The following is a 22,427-nucleotide window of genomic DNA, read 5'->3' on the forward strand; positions in this document are numbered from 1 at the left end:
TGAATAAATAAATAAAATTTAAAATAAAATAAGATAAAATAAAATAAAACCTTTTCTTTTCTTTTGCAGGATAAACTCAAAGCTGGCAATGCCCTCACATTTTTGGGCCTTGAGAGAAAACAATTCGAATGAATGAATTTACTACAAAGGCAAACATTCAAAAAGATATTTTATTTTTGGTTTTAAATATGTATCACTCATGCATTACCAAAATCTTATTTTGAACTATTTTACCCAGAAATAGACTATCCACAAATGTTCTAAGTTACTCATAACAAAAATGACTCACAGAATATGTCTTCATTCTGAAAAACATAGTATTTCATGTGCAAATCAAAAGTGACTTTCCCATCACTTTTTAAATTAATGACAGAAATAAAAAGCAAAATGTCCTCATCCTGAAGGGCTGTTAAGTTCTCCACTTTGAGAAAGGATAAGTGAATAGGGCCCAAATAACCTGTTTTCATTCACTTTTAACACCCTCCATTTGTACACAACTGGGCCAGGAATGCTTTACAATCCAAAAAAATAAATGATACACATATTTTGTAACGTCTAGAGAGCTTATAATCCAATTAAAGAGGCAAGACACATGTTCAGGAATAATTACTAAGCAAACAATAGCAGTTATAGAAATTTCAGTAGGAAAAAACTCAACTGGACTGAATCGTGGGCAGATCTTCACAGAACTTAGGCTGAGTCTCTAAGGATGAACAAGCCTAGTTAGAGGATGGGAAATAGACAAAGAAGCAAAACTACACAAACAGGCATTTCAGACTGAACAAGAACTTTTCTCCAGAATAATTTTTTTTTTTTTTTTTTTTACCAGAAGCTCTTTTAATTTAAAATCCTGAGCAAAATGTGTAAAGCTAGTTATGGAGATTGAGCAAGGTGATACCAGGGTAGCTTTGTTCTACTTACTTCATTTATAGTCAGTTGTTGCATCTGAGCTGCTGAAAATGAGTTGGTCCTGGGAGGGGTAGTAAACATCTGTGGTTCATGTACTTCTGGCTGAATTCTAAAACCAAATAATAATTTTCTAAATTACCCTCTTGCTTTGGATTTGTTCATAGTTCTTTTCTGTCCTATTAGTCCAGAAAACCAAGAGTCGAGTACTGGCATGTAATATGAGGTGATCTAACTTTTGCTAAACTACACCCATCCTATTATTTTCACTTTATTTAGTTCAGTACTCCCTCTCTTTCCTGCTCCTCCTGTAGCTTTCTAGGACTTTACCCACTCACCGTTCTGCTTACTATTTCAATCTGCCTAAAAAGAAAAACAAATTCGAGCAAAATGGCAAAATGAAGCATATGTTATTATTTTTTCCCTCCCCCTTCTTTGGAGAAAATGTCTGTTCTTTTTTTCACATATTCTATATTTGAACACTTTAAATGTAATGCTTAATCACTATTTTGTTATGAAAAGTAACTGGATCACCTTATTTGATATCATAGACAGATAAAGACAAATCCATAGAAATAGACAAGTTTATTCATAGTCACAGTGTATGTGTAATATGCCAGGGCTGTAGGAGTAGGGATATGAAAGTAAACAAGAAGGACAAAATTCCTTCTCTGATTACACTTACAATCTGGATTAGAATTAGAAACACAAGTAAACAAAGGAGAGAGGACAGAAAAAAGGAGGAATGGGGACAGGGAAGGAGGAAGGAAGGAAAGAAAGAAGAGTGGAAGGGAGAGAAAGAGGGAAAATTTTTTTCTTATGCTGATAAGCACTATAAAGAAATTAAAACAGGGAGATGTATAGAGTGACTAGAGGGAGAATTTAATAAAACATTAAATTGTGGGCAGCCCCAGTGGCTCAGAAGTTTAGCACTGTCTTCAGCCCAGGGCATGATCCGTCCCACATCGGGCTCCCTGCACGGAGCCTGCTTCTCCCTCTGCCTGTGTCTCTGCTGCTGCTCTCGCTCTCTCTCTCTCTCGAATAAATAAATAAAATCTTCAAGAAAAAAAACCCCATTAAATTGTAGAGCCAGATGCAGCCTCTTCAGAGAGGAATTTAAACTAAGACTTAGAGGGACGATGGTGGAAGAGCAGGGGACTCTCATTTCATCTGGTCCCTTGAATTCAACTAGATACCTATCAAATCATTCTGAACATCTATGAATTCAACTAAAGATCTAAGAAAAGATTTGCTGCAATTCTACAAATAGAAAAGTGACCACTTTTTGTGAGGTAGGAGGTGCAGAGAAGTGTATCTGAGGGGATATACCAGAAGATAAACTGAGGGAGAAGGGAGCCTCAGGAAGCCAGCTACCAGAGAGTAATATAGCAGTGGAGTGCAAAAGGAGAACTTTTAGAAGCCTGCCCCTGTGAGGGGCATCCCTGCCTGAAAGGTACTCAGGGGGCCAAGTGGGACAGAAGCCTAGGTGGGACAGTGTGGTCTCAGGATCCCCAAGGTCACAGAATGGGGGTGCCTGAGTGCTGCCGAGTTCCCAAGCATTGGAACGGGGAAGCTAGCTGCAATCAGCGAATCCAGGAGTGGGCTCTCAGCTGTCTTGCCATAAACCTCAAACTGTGGCACAATCGGGGAACTGCTCTCCAAGCAGGGGCCCAGGAAGACGGAAAACCATGGTGACCCTCCTCCCTCCCCAGGGAAGGTTGGCACAGGTGCACACTTCATGAGTCTGTAGAATTTGGCACACACAAACGCGATTAACTGCTTTTCTCTGAGGGTGCACTGAAGAGGGGGGCCATGATTATTCAGCTCCAGAGTTGGAGACTGGGGCACAGCCATTTTTACTGGGGTTTTTCCCATCCTCTAAAGTGGCACAGAAAGCCTTCAGGGAACAAAAGCCACACAGAGCAACCCAAAGCAGCTTCCATGGAGCCCAGCCCCCTGGCAAGGGGCAGTGAAACTGTACCTGGCAGGCACCTGAGAATCAGTGGGACAGGACCCTCCACAGAAAACCATTCTTAATGGGGAAAAACTGAGAGCTTTTCCCCTAAGGTCAAGAACATGACAGGGATGCCCACTCTCACCACTGTTATTCAACATAGTACTAGAAGTCCTAGCCTCAGCAATCAGACAACAAAAAGAATAAAAGACACCCAAATCGGCAAAGAAGTCAAACTCTCACTCTTCACAGATGACATGATACTCTATGTGGAAAACCCAAAAGACTCCACCCCAAAACTGCTAGAACTCATACAGTAATTCAGCAACGTAGCAGTATATAATTCATGCACAGAATCCAGTTGCATTTCTATACACCAACAATGAGACAGAAGAAAGAGAAATTAAGGAGTTGATTCCATCTACAATTGCGCCAAAAAATGTAAGATACCTAGGAATAAACCTAAGCAAAGAGGTGAAGGATCTGTACTCTAAAAACCACAGAACACTTATGAAAGAAATTGAGGAAAATACAAATAAATGGAAAAACACATATCTTTGACAAAGCAGGAAAGACTATCCACTGGAAAAAGGACAATCTCCTCAAGAAATGGTGCTGGGAAAATTGGACACCCACATGCAGAAAAATGAAACTGAAAGAAAGAAACTGCTTTCTTATACCATACACAAAAATAGATTCAAAATGGATGAAAGACCCAAATGTGAGACAGGAATCCACTGAAATCCTAGAATAGAACACAGGCAATAATCTCTCTGACCTCAGCCCCAGCAACTTCTTATTAGATTAGACACATCCTCAAAGGCCAGGGAAACAAAAGCAGAAATGAACTATTGGAACTTCATCAAGATAAAAAGCTTCTGCACAGCAAAGGAAATGGTCAACAAAACTAAAAGACAACCTACAGAATGGGAGAAGATACTTGCAAATGTCATATCAGGTGAAGGGCTAGTATTCAAAATCTATAAAGAACTTATCAAACTCCATACCCAAAAAACAAATGATTCGGGCAAGAAATAGGCAAAAGACACGAACAGACATTTCTCCAAAGAAGACATACAAATGGCCAACAGACACATGAAAAAATGCTCAATATCACTTAGCATCAGGGAAATACAAGTCAAAACCACAATGAGATACCACGTCTTATCAGTCAGAATGGCTAAAATTAACAAGTCAGGAAACAATAAATGTTGGTGAGGATGCAGAGAAAGGGGAACCTTAACACCGTTGGTGGGAATGTGAACTGGTACAGCCACTTGTAAAACGGTACGGAGGTTCCTCAAGAAGTCAAAAATAGAGCTACCCTACAACCCAGCGATTGCACTACTAGGTATTTACCCCAAAGATACAAATGTAATGATACTGGGACACCTGGGTGGCTCAATGGTTGAACCCGGGATCAGGGATCGAGTCCCACATTGGGCTCCTTGCATGGAGATTGCTTCTCTCTCTGCCTGTGTCTCTGCCTCTCTGTTTCTTTTTGTGTCTCTCATGAATAAATAAATAAAACCTTTTTTAAAAAAATGTAATGTTCTGAAGGGCACCTGAATCCCAATGTTTATAGCAGCAATATCCACAACAGCAAACTATAGAAAGAGCCGAGATGTCCATTGACAGATGAATAGACAAAGAAGATGTGTTGTATATATACAGTGGAATATTATTTAGCCATTAGAAGAGATGATATCTTACCATTTACATCAACATGGATGGAATGGAGGGAATTCTGCTGAACGAAATAAGTCAGTCAGAGAAAGACAATTATCACATGGTTTCACTCATGTGTAGAACATAAGAAACGGCACAGAGAATCATAGAAAAAAGGAAGGAAAACTGAATGGGAAGTCATCAGAGAGGAAGACAAATCATAGGAAACAAACTGAGAGTTGCTGGAGGAGAGCCGAGTGGGGGATGGGAATTGGGAGATGTGCATTAAAGAGGGCATGTGATATGATAAGCACTGGGTGTTATATGTGACTGATGAATTATTGAATTCTATATCTGAAACTAATGATGTACTTATATGTTGGATAACTGAATTTAAATAAAAATAAAAAATAAATAAACTAAGACTTAAATGGTAGAGTGTAATAGCCATAGAGAAGAGCCTTCTAGGCAAAGTGCAAAATCTACATACAAGGCAGGAAAGAACTTAACGGCAGTTTCTGAGCAAGGGGCAGAGAGGTAGGAGATGAAGCGGAGTGCTCGCTTTGGCAAGCACATATACTAAAATAGGAGATGAAGCTGAAAAGATGGACAGATAACTAGGCCTTAGGCAAGAGTCTAGTTTTTATATTAAGTTTCATAGAAAGCCATTGGAGTTTTTGAAATTAGGTCTGTGATATGCTCTGACTTATGTGTTAAAAAAAAGAAAAAAACATTAGCACCTCTATAGAGATTTAAGGGAGTCAAGAAGGGTAGTAGGGAGATAAAGCAAGAAATGGTGACTTGGGCAAGAGCAGAATGGCGATGGTGAGATGTAGCTATAGATAGAACCAACAGCACTTGATAAATGTGAGGAAGAGGGAAGAAGGGAAGGAAAGAAATCAAGGTTGATTCTCAGATATCTATCATATGTGTTTGTTCCATTAATCTCCTCGGTTTAATTAAATTATACATAATTTCCAATATATGCCATTACAAATAATGTTACAATTAGATTCATTTACTACATCGTACATAGGGATAACTTCAACATCAATTGGACAAAAGATTTAACAATCAGGAAAGGAAATTATGTCAATTCACCCCCGCCAAAAAAGAAAATATACAATCTGATATAGGGACACCTGGGTGGCTCAGTTGGTTAAGCAGCCGACTCTTGGCTTTGGCTTGGGTCATGATCTCAGGGTCCTAAGATGTAGCCCTGAGTCAGGCACTGCACTGGGCGTGGAGCCTGCTTGAGATTTTCTCTCTCCCTCTGCCCCTCCCCCTGTTTGGACTCTCTCTCCAGTAAATAAATCTTTTGAAAAATAAATAAATGAATGGGGTGCATGGGTGGCTCAGTAGGTTGTGTCCAACTCTTGCTCTTGGCTCAGGTCATGATCTCAGGGTCTGAGCTCAGCATGGAGTCTTCCCTCTTCCTCTGCTCCTCCCTCTCTCTTTTCCTCTCTCTCAAATAAAAAATATATATATATATATATACATATATATTTATAGGCAGAGTACCTGAATAAACATTTTTTTAATGACATACAAGTGGCCAACAGACACATGATCAACATCACTAATCACTAGAGGAATACAAATGAAAAACACAATGAGATATCACTTCACACCAGTCAGAATGGTTGAAATAAAAAAGACAAGAAATAACAAGTGTTGGTGAGGGTATAGAGAAAAGGGAACCCTTATGCACTGTTGGTGGGATATAAATTCATGCACCACTCTGAAAAACAGTATGGAAGTTCTTCAAAGTACTAAAAATAAAAAATAAAAATACCATATGATCCAGTAATTCCACTTCTGCATATTTACCTGAAGAAAATGGAAACACTAAGTCAAAAAGATAGATACCTCTGTATTCACTGCAGCATTATTTACAAAGACCAAGATATGAAAGTAACCCAAATGTCCACTGATAAATAAATGGATAATGATATCACGTGTATGTGTGTGTATAACATATAAACATATATATGTTACATATATATTTAATTATACTTAACATATATAATACTCCATTGTGTGTATATGCATAATATATATAATGGCATATACCATATGCACTATACACAGACATGTGCTTATACCATGGACTAGAATATTACTCAGCCATTAAAAAGAATGAAATCCTGCCATTCATGACAAAATAGATAGACATAAAAGGTGTTATGCTAAGTGAAATAAGTCAGAGAAAAACAAATATCACATGGTTTCACTCATATGTAGAATCTAAAAACAAAACAAAACAAAACAACAGAAACAGACTCATAAATACAGAGAACAAACTGGTGATTGCCAGAGGGGAGGGGAGTGGGCAATAGGAAAAGCAAGGGAAGGGGATTAAGAGGTACAAACTTCCAGTTATAAAATAAGTCATGAGAATGAAAAGTACAGCATAGGGAATATAGCAATAATATTGTAATAACTCTGTATGGTGACAGATTGTAACTACACTTATCACAGTGAGCATTCTGCATAGAATTGTCAAATCACCATGCTGCACACCTGAAACTAGAATAATATTGCATGCCAACTATACTTTAATTAAAAAAAAAGAAAAGGGTCACAGGAGTAAAAGGTACAGCATAGGGAATATAGTCAATGGTATTGTAATAGTGCTACATGGTAACAGATGGGGGGCTACACTTGTGGAGAGCAGAGAAAATTGTATAGACTTATTGAGTCACTGTGTTGTACACCTGAAACTTGTGTGCCAACTATATTTCAATTAAAAAATAAATTTAAAAATATTTAAAGAAAAGGAAATTATGGAGGCACTAGAAAACAAGATAAATGAATTCCTCTTTAAGTATAAAGAAGGGCTTTCCAAATAGGACTCTTCCGTGCAATAATTTTAGGGACATTCACCTGAGATGTACTTGATGGTATTAAACTCATTTATATTTCAGAGTCCTAGGTTGTTGTTGTTGTTGTTTTTTCACCTGAGCATCTGAATAGATTGCCATTTACCATCATGGGAAGACTATGGTAGAAACAGGTGTGGGAGGGAAGAGAATAGTTTTGTCAGACTTGTTATATTTCAGATGCTTCTGAGACACGTAAGTAGGAATATCCAGTAAGCAGTTGGGTCTACTAGTCTGGAGAATTCAAGAGAAAGGCTAGAGAGAGGTTGACAGTGTATAAAAGGTATTTAAAGAAATGAGACTGTATTAAATCACTGGGAGAAAAAGTAACAGCACAAAATCAAAAGAATCCAGGACTAATTCTTAGCATTACCCACATTAGGAGGTCAGATGGAGGAGCCAGCACTGGAAATTGAATAATGCCCAGTGAGGTAGGAGGAAAACCAGGAAATACGGAAGTCAAGGGAAGACAAAGTTTCAAGAAGTGCTAAGAACTTTAGGCATAAAAAGAAAAAAAAAAAAAAATCAAAGCTACAATGCTATGCTACTTTGTAGAAAACACCCCAAATGTAACTCAATCCCTTTATCCATAAATTTAATTCAACTTCTCCTACGAGTCCTAACTCTGATTAATGGCATCACCCAGTCACCTAAATCCTCTCCTTCACACATATTAAATCTGCCATTAAGGGGAACCTGAGAGCCTCAGTCAGTTAAGCGTCTGCCTTCCGCTCAGGTCATGATCGCAAGGTCCTGGGATTGACTCCCTGCATCGGGCTCCCTGCTCAGCGGGGAGTCTGTTTCACCCTCTCTCTCTCTGCCCTCACTTCCCCCACCACCACTTGTGCATGCTCTCTCTCTTAAATAAATACTTTAAAAAAATTAAATCTGCTATTAAATCCAATAGATTCTACCATTTTTATATCTTCCACTTCTTATCTCTTCTTTCTTCCCTATATCTTCCAACTAAATTCAGGTCCTCATCTCTCACCAGGACTAATGAAATAATGTTTTATATATATCCCTGCCTCTGGACTTAGTATGGTACAATCCATCTTCCACATTGCTGCCAGGGGAAAATTTCCAAATTACACTTCAGATCATATTATCTTCTCTCTCAGAATTCCTATATGCCAGCAGATCAAGTTTTAAAAAAAAATTTTTTTTTAAGATTTTATTTATTTATTCATGAGAGACACAGACAGAGAGAGAGAGAGAGAGAGAGAGAGGCAGAGACACAGGCAGAGGGAGAAGCAGGCTCCCTGTAGGGAGCCTGATGTGGGACTCAATCCCAGGACTCGATCCCAGGACTCCAGGATCATGCCCTCGGCTGAAGGCAGACGCTAAACCGCTGAGCCACCCAGGGATCCCCAAGTTTAAAAAAAATTTTTTTTTTAAAGATCCTCTGATCTTTGGCAGAAATTAAAAAAATAAAAAGAAATTTTAAAAATTCTCAGGATCTACAGTGGTGGTTCCTACACTTTCGGATTTCATTAATCTATATCTCCCCCTTTTAAAAATTGTACTTCTATCTCTAAGAGAGTTAGCACACCACTCATTTTGAATTCCGGCTACTATCTTCACATTAGACTGGAACTGCCTTGACAGCAGCACCTATGCCTTCCCCACATATTTACTCAATCGTACGTGTTCAACAAGATTTACCGAGGGCTTATTAAGTGCCAAGAATCATCATAGGTGCTGAGATAATGTAAAAATAAGCATGGTTCTTGCCTTCAATTGTGCTCATAATCTAGTGAGGGAGATAGGTATCAGATGAGCAACAAATAGATATAACATTGCCACCACCACCAGAACTAGGTAGAGAGGCACTTAGAGGGTAGAAAGCTCATAAGAAGAAACTTGGCCTAATAAGAATTGGGAAGATATTTTTCAGAAGAAATGTTCCTTGAGCTGTGATCTGAAGGAAGAAGTAAGAGGTGAAGAAGAGAGAGGGAAGAGTATTCAAGACAGAAGGAACAGTATAAATGAAGGCCTTATACCAGCAGAGAATATAGGAAGAAATAAGACCAATGAGGCTGGAGGTAAGAAAGCAAGACATTTTTGGTAAGTGTGGTAAATGGCAAGACCATGTAAGGACATAGGTCAGTTAGAGAATTTTATCTGTCAAAAAAGCAATGAAGTCTTTAAGGAGGGGATGACATGACTGGAGTTGAATTCTGAAAAGGCCCTTCTGCCCCTGAAACAACACTGCTCACATCTAGAATCTCAAAAATCTCTCAGGAAAATAATTTTTTCAGCCTTTTCTCTTGTTATCTAGTATACATACGTTCTCAAAATACATCTCTGGGGAAAAAAAAAATCCCACCCTCATCAGATTCCAAAGGACATCCGTTCACAGCTATCCAAGCATTTCTCTTACTTGTACAGTGTCCTTCCCCATCTTTTTGATCTCCCCTAAAGAGAAATCAGATCTGACAACCCAATTTTTATTACCCAACCAGAACACATAAGCCTATATTCCAGGTAATTATTTAAGATTAACTTAATGAAAATAAATACCCACTTTGTATTTGCTTAACTTAGGAGAAGATTCTGAGGTTCTTTTCCAATCAAAATTGAAGGAAAGTGAAGTTTCCATTTCTAAGTATAAAATATTGCTCACTTTTATTAGGTACCTAAAATTTTTTAAGATTTTTTTTTTGAAAAGTCAATACATGAATATGTTAGAAGAGTTCAAAAAGGTCAAATTCGACCTATCCCAGAAGGAATCATTTTTACCTGTTCTGTTGGGCATTCTCACAAATACTGTCAATGATTATACAAGTACTTACATGTGCAGATTCCTTTGTTCATTTTACCCAGACAATGGGATCTTGCTTTTTTTTTTTTTCCTACTTAAGATCTTGGGGGTCATTCCACATAAAAGCTTCCCCCTTTTTTTAAAAAATTTTTTTGGTATTTCAGTTCTTTGCAAGTGTTTCTTTATTTCTTTTTTAAAGATTTTATTTATTTATTCATGATAGACTTAGAGAGAGAGAGAGGCAGAGACACAGGCAGAGGGAGAAGCAGGCTCCATACCGGGAGCCTGACGTGGGACTCGATCCTGGGTCTCCAGAATCGCGCCCTGGGCCAAAGGCAGGCGCTAAACCGCTGAGCCACCCAGGGATCCCCAAGCTTCCTTCTTTTTATAACAATGTATCTTAAGTTGATAACTTCAGTTTGGATGCATTCTAAAGTTCTATAACTTTAAACCCAGCCCCTAAATCTTACATCTTTGATGTCAGAATTTACATCTTTTTATCTTTTATATCCATTAACAAATTATTATTGTTACAGTCAACATTGCTTTTGTCTTTTAACCTTCACACAAGCTTTATATGATTAACACAACACCTTTGCAACATTAGATTATGCTTATTGTTACTACCTATTTATGTCTACCAATGAGATTTATATTTTCCGATGTTTTCCTGTTACTAATTAGTGCTCCTTTATCTCACCTTAAAGAAGTCCCTTTAACATTCCTTGTAAGGCCAGTCTGGTGGTAATGAACTCCTTTAGCTTTTCTTTATCTGGAAAACTCTATCTCTCTTTCAATTCTGAAGGACAACTTTGCCAGGTATTCTTGGTTGGCAGTTTTCTTTCTTTCTTCTTTCAAGAAGATGCCTTCTTTTTTTTTTTTCCTTCTTCTTTTTAATACCTAACAGTGTTATGTTGCATAGAGTCACTGAATCATCTAAGTCTCAATTCAATGACAGTCATACTTTTACTCTTTTGCAGTGATAAACTACCACTAAGAACACCTCATGGCAAAAAAATGTTGAATATCCTTTCATATGCTTATTTGCTATCTGTATTATATCTTCCTTGTGAGGTGTGGGTACAGATCTTCTACCCAGTTTAAAATTGGGATCCTCTCAACAAGGTGGGTTTTCCTCTCAACAAGGTGGGTTTAGAGAGAATGTACCTCAACATAATAAGAACCATAAAAGAAAAACCCACAGCTAACATACTCAATGGCGAAAAACTGAAAGCACTTCCTCTAAGGTCAGGAACAAGACAAGGACATTTACTCTCACCACTTCTATTCTACATAGTAGTGGAAGTCCTAGCCACAGTTCAAACAACAAAAAGAAGTAAAAGGCATGCAAATTGATAAGGAAGAAGTAAAACTGTCACTATTTGCTGATACTATATATAGAAAATCCTAAAGACCCCATCAAGTGGCACCTGGGTGGCTCAGTCAGTTAAGTGTTCAATTCCTGATTTAGGCTTAGGTCATAGTATCAAAGTTGTGAGATTGAGACCTTTGTCTGGCTTCACTTCACACTCAGCAGAGTCTGTTTCCTTCATCTCCCTCTGCCCCTTCCATCAATTGCACTCTCTCCCAAATAAATAAAAATAAAGAAATCTTAAAAAAAAGGGGGGGAGGGTGGAACACCTGGGTGGCTCAGTGGTTGAGCATCTACCTTTGGCTCAGGTGGTGATCCTGGGATCAAGTCCCACACTGGGCTCCCCACGGGGGACTGCTTCTCCCTCTGACTCTCTCTGTGTCTCTCATGAATAAATAAATAAAATCTTAAAAAAAAAAAAAAAAGACTCCGGCAAAAAACTATTAGAGCAGATAAATGAATTCAGTAAAGTTGCAGGATAAAAATTAACATATGGAAATCTGTTGCATTCTATATATTAATAATGAAGTAGCATTAAGAGAAATTAAGACAATTCCATTTATAATTGCACCAAATAGAACAAAATACCTAGGAATAAACTTAACTAAGAAATGAAAGACCTATATTCTGAAAACAATGAAACATGACACACACAAATAGAAAGATATTCCATGCTGATGGACTGACTGGAAGATTCAACTTTGTTAAAATGTCCCTACTACGCAAAGAAACCTACAGATTTAATACAATCTGTATCAAAATGTAATGGTACTCTAGCTGATCCTAAAGGTTAACTTGCTTCAAGTTGACCCACTCCTTACTTGGAGAACTAAGACCATTGATTTTACAACACAACTAGTTAACTTTCTTTGAGATTTGCAGACCACTGGCCTTGAGGAGTAAAGGACCAGGCCTTTCCTGTGCACAGAAGGCAGAAGTTCTACTTGAAACCAGCTCAGCTTTCTGATTAGCCTAAAACTTTTTTAGCAAAATGTTTTTCTTTTTTCAGGTCACACAAATGATTTTACTGACCTCTTTTTGTGTATCTGTAAATATGGCCCTCCTTTGCAAAATGAACAGAGTACTCCTACACATCATGAACCAAGAACCAGACCCCACTGCATAACCCCCACACACTGAGATAACTTTGTGGTTGGCATCATCAAGTCTTCACGTAATCAAGAAACGTTGCAGGCCACTGCATTCCCTTAACGGATTAAGTGCCCTGTATCCCTTTAAAGACCCTCTGGACCAGACAGAAACCTCAGCACTAGCTTTTGCTAATAACAAGAGTTCACTTTCTCAGGTTACTGGCATTCTGAATAAAACTCAAATTCCTTTCCAATCAAAATTTGTCTCTTGAGTAATGGCCTTTCAAGCAATGGGCAGCCAAACTTGGATACAGTAACAAAAATACCAGCTGCATTTTTCACAGAACTAGAATAAAGGATGCTACAATTTGTATAAAACCACAAAACAGGGGATCCCTGGGTGGCTCAGCGGTTTAGCGCCTGCCTTTGGCCCAGAGCACTATCTTGGGAGTCCTGGGATAGAGTCCCGCATCAGGTTCCCTGCATGAAGCCTGCTTCTCCCTCTTGCCTGTGGCTCTGCCTCTCTCTCTCTCTCTCACTGTCTCTCATGAATAAGTAAGAAATTCTACAGAAAAAAAAAAAAAACCACAAAACAGAAACTCCTGGGTGGCTCAGGGGTTTAGTGTCTGCCTTAAGCCCAGGGCATGATTCTGGAGTCCCCAGTTTGAGTCCCACAATGGGCTCCCTGCATGGAGCCTGCTTCTCTCTCTGCCTATGTCTCTACCTCTCTCTCTCTCTCTCTCTCTTCCTCTTTGTGCCTCTCATGAATAAATAAATAAAATCTTAAAAATAAAACACCTTGAATAATCAGAGCAATCTTGAGAAAGAATAAAGCTGGAGGTATCACAATCCCAGATTTCAAGATATATTATAAAGCTGTAATAATCAGAACAGTATAAAAAAATAGACACATGGATCAATGGAACAGAATAGAGAGCCCAGAAACAAACCCATGTTTACACAGTCATTAACATATAATAAAGGAGGCAAGATTATACAATAAGGAAAACACAATCTCTTCAATAAATGGTGCTGGGGAAAAATGGACAGCTGCATGCCAAAGAGTGAAACCACACCACTGGCTTACATCACATACAAATGTAAACTCGAAATGGATTAAAGGTCTGAAACCATAAAACTCCTAGAAGAAAACATAGGCAGTAATCTCTTGGACATTGACCTTACCAACATCTTTCTAGATATGTCTTCTCAGGCAAAAGAAACAAAACCAAAAATAAACTACTGGGCCTATATGAAAATAAAAAGTTTTTGCATGTTAAAGGAAACCATCAACAAAACAACAAAATGGCAACCTATTGAATGAAAGAAGATACTTGAAAATGGCATATCCCATAAGGGGTTAATATTCAAAATATATAAAGAATTTATACAATTCAACATCAAAAATAATAATCATTGTAATCATCCAATTAAAAATGTACAGAGGACATAGACATTTTTCCAAAGAAGAAATACAGATGACCAACAGATACACACATGAAAAGATGTTCAACATCACTCATCATCAAAGAAGTGCAAATCAAAACCACAATGAGACATCACCTCATACCTGTCAGAATGGCTAAAATAAAAAACACAAGGAATAATAAGTGTTGATAAGGATGTGGAGAAAAAGGAACCCTTATGCAGTATTGGTGGGAATATAAACTGCTGCAGCCACTGTGGAAAATGGTATGGTGGTTCTTCAAAAAGTTAAAAATTAAAATACCACATTATCTAGTAACTCCACTACTGGGTATTTACCCAAAGAAAACGAAAATGCTAATTCAAAAAGATATATGCACTCTTATGTTAACTACAGCATTATTTACAATAGCCAGGATACAGAAGCAGCCCAAGTGTCCACTGATTGATAGATGAACGGATAAAGATGTCTCACACACAAACACACACACACACACACACACACACACACACACACACAATGGAATATTACTCAGCCATAAAAAAGAGTGAGATCTTGCCATTTGCAAAACATAGATGTAGAATATATAAAGGGCATTATGCTAAGTGAAGTAGACTGAGAAAGACAAACACTGTATTTCATTTATATGTGGAATAAAAAAATAAAAACAAAACAGGCTCTTAAATACATAGAACAAACTGGTGGTTGCCAGAGGAGAAGTTGGATAAGAAATATATATAAAGGAAATTAAGAGATTCAAACTTTTTGGGGTGCATGGCATCTCAGGTGGTTAAGTGTCCACCTTTGGCTAGGGTCATGATCCTGCAATCTAGACCCATGTTGGGCTATCTGCTCAGCAGGGAGCCTACTTCTCCCTCTCCCCACTGCTTATGTACTCTCTCTCACTCTCTCAAAATCTTTTTTAAAACAGAGATACAAACTTTGTTATAAGTCACTGAGATGAAAAGTACAGTATAGGGAATATAGTAATATTACAATAATGTATGGTAACATGATAACTACACTTATTATGGTAAGCATAGAGTAATGTATAGAATTATTGAATCTGTATGTTCTACACCTGAAACTAATATAAGATTGTATGTTCATTTTGCTTCAACTTTTAAAAATTGGGCTTTCTGTTGAATTTTAAGAGTTACTTTATATTTTGGATACAAGTCCTTTATCAGATATGTTTTGCAAAGATTTCCTTCTTGTATTTTACTCTTCACCATGTCGTTCAGAGAGCAAAAGGTCTTTGATTTTAATGAAATCCATCTTCATCTTTTCTTTCAAGGATCATGCTTTTGGTGTTGTATGTAAAAACAATTGCAAACAAAAGGTCACCTAGATTTTCTCCTGTGCCACCTTCTAGAAGCTTTATAGTTTTGCATTTTACATTTAGGGATATGATCCATTTATAGCTAATTTCTGTAAATGGTGTGAGGTCTGTGTCAAGATTTTTTTTTTGCATATAGATACCCAGTTGTTCTAGCATCATTTGTTGGAAAGACTATCCTTTCTCAATTAAATTGCCTTTGCTCCTTTGCCAAAGATCAGTTTACTATTTTTCTAGGTCTATTTCTGGGCTCTCTGTTCCATTGATCTACTTTTTTTTTTTTTTTTTTGGCCAATATATGCTGTCTTTATTACTATAGCTTTGAGGTCAGATAGTGTCAGTCCAACTTTGGATTGTGCTATTTGGGGGTCTTTTGCCTTTCTATCTAAACTTTACAATCAATCTGTTGATATTTACAAAATAACTGGCTAAAACTTTGGGATTGCACTGAATCTATAGATCAAGTTGGGAAAAACTGATTTCAAATGATAATGTCTTCCAATCCATAAAACCAGAATATTCTTCCATTTGTATTTCTTTAAAAAAATAGATTTTATTTATTTATTCACAAGAGACACGCACAGAGAGAGAGGCAGAGACACAGGCAGTGGAAGAAGCAGGCTCCACGCAGGAAGCTCGTTCCTGGGACCCCAGGATCATGCTCTGAGCTGAAGGCAGGCGCTAAACGGCCGAGCCACCCAGGGATCCCCTGTATGTTAATTCCCTTAAAGTTTGTCGTTTCCTACACATAGATCCTGTATGTATTTTAGATTCTTTCCTAAGTATTACTTTTTGTAAATGATGTTGTGCTTTAAATTTCAGATTTCAATTGTATATTGCTAGTATACAGGAAAGCAAAGGATTCCTGTGTATTAACCTTGTATCTTAAGTTCTTAACCATAATCATCTGCTCCACATGCCCAGCATGGAACCCAACGTGGGGCTCAAACACAATCCCAAGATCAAACCTGGGCCTGTATCAAGAGCCGGCCACTTAACCTGGTTACCCAGGTATCCCTCAACATTTTTTTTTATTATTTCGAGAAATCGCACAAAAACAATGTCATCCCTCAACAAACTCAGGGTTTTCTTTTTTCTCCCCAACCTGTTTATTTTTTTATTCCCTTACTGTATTACCTTGGATTTCCACGTATGATTTGAAAACTATTGTGAGAGGGGATATCCTCGCCTTAGCAGGAAAGTTTCTAGTTTCTTAACATTAAGTATGTCGCTAACTGGAGGGTTTTCACAAATTTTCTCAAGTTGAGTAAGTTCTCTTCTATTCCTAGCTCATTTAAAGTTTTTATCATAAATGAGTGTTGGGAGGACGCCTGGGCGGCTCAGGAGTTGACCCTCTGCCTCCGGGTCAGGCTCAGGGCCGGGATCCAGTCCACATCAGGCTCCCCATTGGGGGCCTGCCTCTCCCTGTGTATCTTTCATGAATAAATAACTAAAGTCTCTTACAAAAAAAAAAATAATAATAATAATAAGTGTTGGGGTAAACACCTTATAAATTGCTTTAAATCTATCCTGAGTCCTCTAAGCAGGAGCAGGGACAGATGGGAAGCAAGGTACGTAGGAATTAAAGTTACGCGGACAACTATCCCAATGCCTACTGCACCCAAATCAATAGCTGTGTATCGGATTTGCAACGGGGGAGGGAAGGCAAAGACAAGACGCTGCAGTACGCTGGGCACTGGAACCCAAAAGCAAGGCCAAACGCCCGGAGCGCTAGTCAGGAACTCACTTAAAAGCATTATCAATTGGGCAGCCAGGGTGGCCCAGCGGTTTAGCGCCGCCCTGGGCTCAGGGCGTGATCCTGGAGACCCGGGATCGAGTCCCACGTCGGGCTCCCTGCGTGGAGCCTGCTTCTCCATCTGCCTCTCTCTGGGTCTCTGCGAATGAATAAATAAGAGCATTATCAATTGCCTTTTAGAAACGTGTCTGCCCGTATTCTTTGGCAAAGTTAAAATTTTATATTCTAAGATTTTATTTATTCATGAGAGGCAGAGAGGGGGCGGGCAGAGGGAGAAGCAGGCTCCATGCACCGGGAGCCCGACGCGGGACTCGATCCCGGGCCTCCAGGGTCACGTCCTGGGCCGAAGGCAGATGCTCAACCGCTGAGCCGCCCGGGCTGCCCCGGTTACAATCTTAAAAGGCAGATTGTCTTCACACGGGTCGGGCGCTGGCGGAGCCCCGCGGTCCTCGCTCCCGGGCCGGGCGTTCGCTCACCGGTGAGCGCGGCGCTGCAGGCCTAGACGCTGAACACGCGGGCTCCGTCCCCCTGTGCCGTTTCTCCTTAACCTCGTGTCGAGTTCACGGCGCGGTTTGAAGACACACTGCGCATTCAGCCCTCGAAACCCAGTTCTAAAATCCAGCTGCTGCCCTTGATCACCTTTGGCCAGAAACCTCCACAAAAAGCCCCAGAGCCTGAGCGAGAGGCTGCGGGCTTCGAACAAAACGAGGGCGAGGGCGGGGGCGGGGCGGGGGGGCCTCAAATCCAACGCGAACGTGGGGCGCCGCCTGTCCTGCCTCTTCCAGGTGAATCCTTCCCGGAGCCGCCGTCGGGCACAGGCTCCCCGTCGCCGACCGCTCCCCAAGGCCTCCGAGCGCGCGGGCTCAGGCCGCAGGAAAATGGAAGGCGCGAGGGGAGGGCTCCGCTGCCCTCCGCGCGCCGCCGGCCTCCCGCCGCGACCTCCCGCCGGCCCCCGCGCGGCTCGCCTCCCCCCGCGTCGCCCCGCCAGTCCTGCACCCGGCATGCACCGCGCCGACCTCTTCCTTCCCGGCCGACCCCCACCTTCGGGCGCCTCCGAATGACAGGCGGCGCGGGGCATTGTGGTCCCGAGCGTGAGAGCGAGGCCGGGGACAGGAAAAAGAAAGCAAAAGACGAGGGCGAGGCGGTAGGGCGGCCCCCCGCGCACGCGCACGGGCCGCGCCGGGGGCGGAAAGGGGCGGCGCGTGGCCTACGGCGAGCGGAGTGGGGCGGGGTCGCGCGGCCTTGGCGGGGAGTCCGCGAGCCGGGAGGGGAGGGGGGCGGGCGAGGGAGCGGGCGGAGGAGGAAGTGTCATGGCGTCGGGCCGTGGAGCTTCTTCTCGCTGGTTCTTTACTCGGGAACAGCTGGAGAACACGCCGAGCCGCCGCTGCGGAGTGGAGGCGGACAAGGAGCTCTCGTACCGCCAGCAGGCGGCCAACCTCATCCAGGACATGGGACAGCGTCTCAATGTGTATCCTTTCCTGTTCCCGGGCCTCCGCCGCTCACGCCCTGTTCCCCCTCGCTGTTCGCCGGCTGCCGGGCCTGCCGCCCCGCGAACATGGCGCCACCGCCTCGGCCCGGCTCTGCAGGGCCTCGGGCTCGCCGTGGGGGAAAGGCGGGCTCGGGCTGGGGCTGGGGCTGGGGCTCGGGCTCGGGAGGCCGCGGGCGGCCGGGGAAGGAGGCGAGGAGAGCAGCCCGGGAACGCGGGCCGGGAGGCGGCGTTGTGTAATCTGTTTGGGGCCGCGCGTGGCGGCGGCGGCGGCGGCGGGGGAGGGGAGGGGAGCGGCGCGGCGGCCCGAGCGGAGTCTTGGGGATCCGCGCAGGGAAGGGGTGGCCGCCCGTGGTCGGAGAAGGAGGGGTGGAGAGGCAGGAGGGCCAGCCGGGCCGCGAGGCTCGAGCGTCCTCCGCGGCCGCGCCTCGCCTCGCCTGGCCGCGCCTCGCCGGTGTGATGGCGGGTCTCGTACCTTGGGAGCTCCCTGGAGGTCTTTATGTTCTCGGCGTGGTTCTGTGCGCGCGCGCGTTTCAACTGTCTGATGTGGAGTTTACTCAGTCACAGCCATTGAGAAGTCCTTCCTGGGCTTGCTTAATAGCAATATTGGAGTGAAAGGCTCAGCGCTGAGTGTTGCTGTTGGCGTCGAGCCTACCGCCCCCACCACCATCCCCACCCCCCACCCCCACCCCCGCGGGCTTTTGTTTTTTGTGTATGTAGTGTTGGGCTTGGTTCGGAGCGAAGGGTAAGCGTTGGAAAAACACCGTAGATCGGGAATTTTCCATCAGAATCGTTTTTGGAAATGGGATCTTGGTTTTTTTTTCCTCGGATGTTTCCTCAATGTTACGTTCCAGCTCTCAGCTTACAATAAACACTGCGATTGTTTATATGCACAGGTTCTATATGCACCATTCTTTCACCAAATTCAATAGAAATGTAAGTACCCTTTTATTGTTTGTGTTTACCATAGCCAAGTGTTGAGGTAAACGGATACGCACAGAAAAGTTGGTCGTGGATTTTACTGTTGGATTTAGTGCTCCAAATTAATAGTGAAGGTAAACCGCGTGATAAGCATTTTGCTTGAAATGCAAAATATTTCTGGTTTGTTTTTTTAATGATGACAAGCTGCGGGGCACTGTGTTAGGCTTTGCCAGGTTTTTGAGCTAATAAAAGATAATAAACGTTTATTTACTCAAAGAGCTGTTAATCGGTATTCGTTTAAATTTTGTACTTTTGAGTAAGTTCAAACAGTAACGGACATTGTATTTTGGCCTAGTTATTCTGTTGTACATGTTAAATGCGTTGGACTCCTCTGTTTCAAATACTGTGAATTGGGCTTAATTGTAACATTGTTTTTAAATGACCCTTTGAAAGTTAAATGTCTAGCAGAAATACCTCGTTTGCTAACAGTTTCTCAAGGTGTCAGCGTTCCTATTTATTACAGCATTAGTTGTCTGCTTCTATTTTTTGGTGACTTAGACATAAAATATTACTTCAAACATACAGTTTAAGAGGTGTGTATGTGTGTAATCAGTTTTGAAGTAAAACTTATCCTCCAAGAATAAGAACGTAACTTGTAAATCTGGAAGAATTGAGTTAATACCATTTAGTTGAATTTTTTATTTTACGTTGTGAAAGGTAGGAGTTTGGTGTCAGTTCTTCTCAGAGTAACATACATACCTTGTTGCATCCGTTAACAGAAAATTGCCCATATAGAAACATTTAACTCTGTTGTAATTGTCGCTATATTTTTTGCTCTTTTTTTATCACAGCTGTTTTTAGAATGCTATTCTGAAAGGTGTGTGTAGAAAAAAAAAAGGACCATGGAAGGAAGACTTTATGCTATTTGTAGATGGTCATTAGGACCTTTTTGCTAAGAAAACAGTCTTTGAAAAGGTCCTTAAAATATTTTTTTCTAATTGGAAGGACCAGCTTCCGTAGCTTAGATTGATTCCTATTTTAATCTCTTCTGATCATAAGATGTTTTGGTTTCCTGCAGCCTCCTTTTCTTCTCTTTCTCATTTAAAGCTACAGGATTCTTGTTCCGTTTCCATTTTCCTAGTTATTTCTTGCGCACTTAGAAGGTCAGTGATAGTGTTATGGAAGAGAGAGGAAGCCCCTTTGACAATATTTAGATTGAGAGAAATATATTTTTATATAAATTGGCTCCAAAGGCAGTTGTAAACTAACCAATACTAATATAAATGTGACTTTCCTTAAGTAGCCTTGGATAATGCTGGTAGAAATCACAAGTCAAAATAGTTCTGGAGAATCTTGATGTGGCTACAGATGTCCCATCTGCTCAAACAGGCTTACTTTTCTACCTCCAGTAAATGATCTCATCACAAGACTATACTTCTCTTTTTGAACCCTCCCTCTTTCATAATTTGTCTCTATGGCCTAGGTGGTGTGCTTTAAAACAGATCTTGCTTATAGCCAAAATTCACAGCTTTTACTTTAAATTGACTAGTGAAGTCCAGGTCACTTGCATTCTTTCACTATTAAATGCCATCATTCAATTAAAAAACCAAAGTATTTTTATAACCCCATTTAATGTCTTAAAAATGTACGAAGGTAAACTTCAGCATTTTACATTAAAGTGTTACTAACAGGATAATTGAAATCTGATGTTAATTTCTATTTGAAAAAGTAACATTGCACCCTTCATATTCTAACTGTTGTCTTTTTTACCTTTGCTATTTTATCAAAAGTGGTTTTAATATTTGTATTGGTGCACTTGCATCAATTGCACAGCCTCACTCTTTTATCTTTTTTTTTTCCCTATTCTTTTAGGGTGAAGGGGGTGGTCTCAAATTGAATGTGAGTCACTTTTAAATTCATACTTCCCCACATCATTGGGAAAATTTTTCTTGTAGGGTTATAATGGAATGTCATAGTAAACTACAAAGAGCATGTATTTTACCACAAAGTAAACTGAACACCATTCAGCAAATTAAACCCTAACAAGCTTAAATTTTAAGATGCTAGTAACAAACTATATCTAGCTTTATAATAAATGCCATGCGTAATTATATTAAAATGTTTAATGTTTATGTGGATTCATTGTATTTTCCCACATTGATTAGAAGTAAAATATCCCCTAAAATTTAAGTGCTACTGTTTAAGAATAAAATCAGTGTCAAGATGTGTTGGTAACCCAGAAACAGTCTTTTATCGTTGAGTTTTACTGTGATTATCTCTTGGAGGGTTGGATCACTATCAGCAGTAAATGACTTTTATATAAACCGAGATAAGTCTACCCTTTGCTCACTGGATGCAGTGAGGTTTATGTAATTGGGGTTAGTAATTAAAGAATGGCCTTGCAGCATCAAACTCAAGATAAATCTAGTAAAGAATAAAAGCCCTGGTGCCAACAGTGCCTCCCCAAGTTATATACTGTGGGAAGACGTCCTCTTTAGTGTCAGTCTTAGAATAAATATTGACCCAGTTTCTCTTAGAAACTCTGTTCATTAATTTGGTTAGTCAAGTTCATGATGCATTTTTTTCTTATATTAATTCCAATTCTAATGAATTCTCTTAAGATCAGGTTGTAAAGAGCATACTGTTTTCTGGTTTTGGTGGTCAGGGTCTATTCTCATAGCACTTCTCAAAATCACATGGTCATTTTAATCTTCTCTTAAGTTTCCTTAGTCCCATTGCCTCTTTTTGAGCGGCAGCTGTATAAGAATATTCCAGATTTAAATGTATTGTAGTTCTTATTTAATGTATTGTATTTATGCTAAGGTTCCAAGAGTACACAGTTAAGGACAATATTTAGGACTG

The 22,427-nt window shown here is 40.5% G+C and overlaps 3 protein-coding genes across 13 annotated transcripts in view; 2 read left to right on the forward strand and 1 right to left on the reverse strand.

Annotated features, from left to right (window-relative positions):
- The window catches only part of ACMSD (aminocarboxymuconate semialdehyde decarboxylase), a 66,997-nt gene extending 65,942 nt beyond the window's left edge, over nt 1-1,055 (forward strand). For 2 of the 4 annotated variants that reach the window (XM_038565057.1, XM_038565058.1), the window contains one exon: nt 70-359. In XM_038565057.1, the coding sequence (XP_038420985.1) occupies nt 70-132 (63 nt within the window). In that variant the 3' untranslated portion in view covers nt 133-359. Of the gene's footprint in view, nt 1-69 lie in introns of all 4 variants that reach the window. The other 2 variants (XM_038565056.1, XM_038565059.1) reach the window with 1 other exon arrangement.
- Nucleotides 153-18,236, reverse strand: LOC119864363. Its single transcript, XM_038564533.1, has 3 exons — nt 17,635-18,236; nt 922-1,018; nt 153-703 (listed from the first exon to the last, which is right to left on the reverse strand). Exons 1-3 carry the CDS (start codon nt 18,234-18,236, stop codon nt 464-466), a joined length of 939 nt encoding a protein of 312 aa, XP_038420461.1. The 3' UTR covers nt 153-463.
- Nucleotides 18,237-18,418: 182 nt separating this feature from the next.
- Nucleotides 18,419-22,427, forward strand: part of CCNT2 (cyclin T2) — a 44,446-nt gene continuing 40,437 nt past the window's right edge. For 2 of the 8 annotated variants that reach the window (XM_038565038.1, XM_038565040.1), the window contains exons 1-2: nt 18,422-18,626; nt 19,499-19,580. In XM_038565038.1, the coding sequence (XP_038420966.1) occupies nt 18,469-18,626; nt 19,499-19,580 (240 nt within the window). In that variant the 5' untranslated portion in view covers nt 18,422-18,468. Of the gene's footprint in view, nt 18,627-19,498; nt 19,581-21,437; nt 21,465-22,427 lie in introns of those variants that run through there. The other 6 variants (XM_038565037.1, XM_038565039.1, XR_005374201.1 and 3 more) reach the window with 6 other exon arrangements.

Source organism: Canis lupus, chromosome 19 (genome assembly GCF_011100685.1).
Source record: "Canis lupus familiaris isolate Mischka breed German Shepherd chromosome 19, alternate assembly UU_Cfam_GSD_1.0, whole genome shotgun sequence".
Taxonomy (NCBI): Eukaryota; Metazoa; Chordata; class Mammalia; order Carnivora; family Canidae; genus Canis; species Canis lupus.